General features: G+C 35.3%; 1 protein-coding gene across 2 annotated transcripts; it reads right to left on the bottom strand.

The window, feature by feature from the left end:
- Window positions 1–471: 471 nt before the first annotated feature.
- On the bottom strand, window positions 472–3,223 carry LOC128168278 (zinc finger protein 569-like). Of its 2 annotated transcripts, none has more exons than XM_052834479.1 (2): window positions 3,114–3,223; window positions 472–1,342 (listed from the first exon to the last, which is right to left on the bottom strand). In XM_052834479.1, the coding sequence occupies exon 2, from the start codon at window positions 1,333–1,335 to the stop codon at window positions 616–618; it is 720 nt and encodes a 239-aa protein (XP_052690439.1). In that variant the 5' UTR covers window positions 1,336–1,342; window positions 3,114–3,223; the 3' UTR covers window positions 472–615. The 2 variants fall into 2 exon arrangements, with proteins under 2 accessions (XP_052690439.1, XP_052690438.1); XM_052834478.1 differs by lacking the exon at window positions 3,114–3,223 and adding an exon at window positions 1,547–1,944.
- Window positions 3,224–3,699: the final 476 nt, after the last annotated feature.

Below are 3,699 nucleotides of genomic sequence, written 5' to 3'. Positions count from 1 at the left end.
AGTTAGGACAAGTAGTAACTCAGATATAATCATCAGAGGGCACCTGCAACAAAAACTTTTACCAGCTCTAAAAACCTTAACCTCCTCCAGCATCCGAAACCTATAGCTCAAATTCAGCACCCAAGCCTGCCTGGTGCATCAGTATCATAAGACACACCATCCATGCAAGTTTGGTGAAGTACGTACCAGCAGTAACTTAGATATTGCTATCAAAGGGCACCTGCAACAAAAACTTTAACAAGCTCCAAAAACCTTAACCTCCTCCAGCATCTGGAATTTAGGACTCAGATTCAGCATCCAAGTCTTTCAAGTCCATAAGTAGGTCCAGATGCATCATCCATGCAAGTTTGGTGAAGATAGGACAAGTAATAGCTTAGATAAAGGACCTGCAACAAAAACTTTAACCAGGTCCGGACGCCGACGCAGAGGGTATAGCATAAGCTCCCCCTGACTTCGTCTCGGTGAGCTAAAAAAGGAACAAAAATCCGGTATTATAATAAGGTAATCTCGACAGAAATATTATTGATAAACTTAAACAAATTAAAAATGATTCAAACCCTGAGTATGGACAAACAATTAGGGTTTTTACCAAATAACGAAAATATACACTCGAAGCTATTGTAGACAAGTCTTTTTGTGTCTACACAGGTTGACTCTCCATCTATACTGCTTTCCACATGCGCAGATAAATCGTTGAACTTTGTGCTTACTCTGTATGTGCTCTAACAAGGCAGACTTTGTACAGTTTTCACCGCATTCAGTACATACGACTTTCTTCATACACTTTGCCTTGTGGTGCGAAAAGCAAGATTGGCTGGCGAAGGTTTTCTTGCACTCCTGACAGGAATAGGGTTTGACCCCTGTGTGGCTGTTAAAGTGATCAGCCAGCAGTTTTTTAGAAGCAAAGTTCTTCCGACAGTGTTCGAATGGGCAGTGCTCTGTCCTGTTCCCATGCATATTCTTAATGCGCTGCCTCAGTGACGAACTCCGATTAAACGACTTGCCACATGTATCACACAGAAAATGGTCGGAATGTTTTTCTGAATTATGACTTTGTAGATCTTCTTCTGATTGAAACACTCGAGTGCAGATCTTGCAAATGTGTTGTGCACTATGCACTTTGATGTGCCTTAAGAGCGAAGATCTACGTTTATATTCTTTTGTGCAGTGTCTGCATCTCCAATTATCTTCATTGTCATTCACTTGTGTGGATACAACATTTGATATATCCTCTGATGGATCAATCTTTGCATCAACCTCATCCTTATCTGTTTTGTCTCGTAGTTCTGAAAATAATGCGTCCTGTAGTTCTAATACTTCGAATTCTGATGCCATTATAACTCTGCAAATTAAAACAAAATATGATTAGACAGATCTTGTTTTTAGTTTAGAGTTAGATGTGCCGTAATAATTACTCATTTGTTAGAGAGTAACTATTGATAAGGGGTTTTTCATTAAAAACTAATTAAAGATTGTTTAATAATTATTATTTCCTTTTATCTCCTGATAATAAACACCCTTTATAAAAGCATTCATGAATACTGACCTCGCGAGCTGAATTTAGAAAGTAAACAGGTATCGCTTCTCGGTGGCGTGGAGGACAGATCTAGAAAGACAGTGCGAGAAGTGAACAAAGAAAAATCTGATTTTTAAATGCGAGCGAGTTTTAATGCGAGCTTTTTAGGTAAACAGGTCAGTCGCACACTGTCGTCGAGGGGTCCAGAAACAGGGTACTTTTGGCTGTTAGTTTTATATAGCTGTAGATAAAGTTTTAAAGAGGGCATTTATGTGTTTAATTTTTATATTTCAATTTCTACCTTTTCGTAAGGAATGTTGTACAGTAGAATATTTCAAATGAATATGATTAATAAAAGCATCTGATATGGCTTTCTTAAATTAAACTTGCTTGTACAAGTACAACTGTTTTATGACTTCCTGGCTCGATTACCTGTCCCGCGCAGATGCTTAGATTCACAATAACTTATGTACATGACGAGTTACTAGTTTTTCCATACATTGAGTTATAATATGCATTATTCAAGTCAACAACAAACATTTACCACAAGCTTTTTATATTTACTGACTAAATGTGGGTACAGAATTAATTACATAATCAATTAAGCATGTAAATTTTACATCAGTTCACTGAACTCAGTTCGTTTAAAGCTTCCTTAAAAAAGAACCTATACATTTATCATGTTTTTGAGAAATATTTACGTCGCGTTTCATTCTTTAATATAAACTTGTCGTTCAATTAATAGCTGATAAAGGGTTAGGAAAAGTTTAAATTCCTTTTAAAACCTTATCATTTTTGTTGAATTTGTCAATGCACCGAAAATTAATTTTTATCTCTAAAACAGAACTACATGTATCTAATAACAAGTGAAAAGCTGTCAATGTGGCAGCAAACCGGGTTTTCTTTTATGTGAACTGTATCCATAATCCATGTCAACCCGTATCCAGTGAAATTGTGTACCCTATATGCAACATTTTGCCAAGTTCAAAAGCTAGTATTTTTTTCATAGATAATCAGAAATCAAAATCCTAGCAATATACACACCTCTGATATATGTAAAATAAATCTGCAAAAGAACAATTTCCTATCTTGAAAACTGTAGGAGGAGTTATCCGTATAATGAGGGTACCCTTTTGGCAGCCGCCCGGCCGCCCGCCATTTTCACCATTTTAATAACCGGATTTTTCCGTTGGAAAACCCGGTTAAAAACCTTTGGTCATTACAAGTTTTGAATGGATCATAATAGCAAGGACAACGGACGTTGAATGTATCATTTTTCTTCAAGTGTGTGTTGATAAAATTGAGATAACAGTTACAGGAATGAACTATATAGCGTTTTGCAAATATCAGATAAAAGCTTATGTATTAGGTTAATATTTTGTTATTGCACTATTTTGATAGCACACGCCGTTTTAGTTTTATAAGTGTCAAAACATCAACGTTTGCTTTTCATAAAAAATGGCTCAAAATTCTTTATGTGACAATGTCTGTTACAAAACGAGATTGATGATGAAAGCGCAACTATATATCTCCACTTTTAACCAAATATAATGAGATTAAAATTTGCTTAAGACGGACAATAAAAATAATTTCTTACCGCAGTGAACGTCTGCTGTCCAGATAAACAAACAATTTTGAAATTTATCACACCACACTTAAATGAAATAATTCAAAGCGGTTGGACGGTGTGTATAAGGCGCGGATTTTTTAACAGTTTAACGTTTTCGCTCTGGAGGCCTCACCTGTGTGGACGTACATATTGCCTCGTGTTACTTTTTTTTTAGCAAGGAGAATACAAACATCAAATAAACTGGTCAGAATATAATTTACATACAGAATATGCACATAGAGTAAGAATTATATGCATAAAATCTAAAGACCTCGATCTGATGAAACGAAATCGAAAGGTTTATATACCAGGTACCTGTGTGGCGGTGCCTATTTCAAGCGGTTTTCAGCTTTAAAAAGATTGAAAATAAATTATTGTTACTTGATTCTTGTTAAAATCTCAATTTACTTTTTCATTATGCCGATTTTTCTAGTGAATATAATTTGGATAATTTGGATAAATTTATTCAACAAACTGCACACATAAAAACTTCCTTCCCATTCTTGAAAATATTGGTATTGAAAAAAAGGCCTTTGACAAATAAAAATTAAATACGCTTGTTTTTTTTGCATAA

The sequence above is a fragment of the Crassostrea angulata genome, chromosome 10, assembly GCF_025612915.1.
Source record: "Crassostrea angulata isolate pt1a10 chromosome 10, ASM2561291v2, whole genome shotgun sequence".
Classification (NCBI taxonomy): Eukaryota; Metazoa; Mollusca; class Bivalvia; order Ostreida; family Ostreidae; genus Magallana; species Magallana angulata.
Note: the sequence above shows the minus strand (reverse complement) of the source record. Positions and strands in the feature narration are given on the sequence as shown.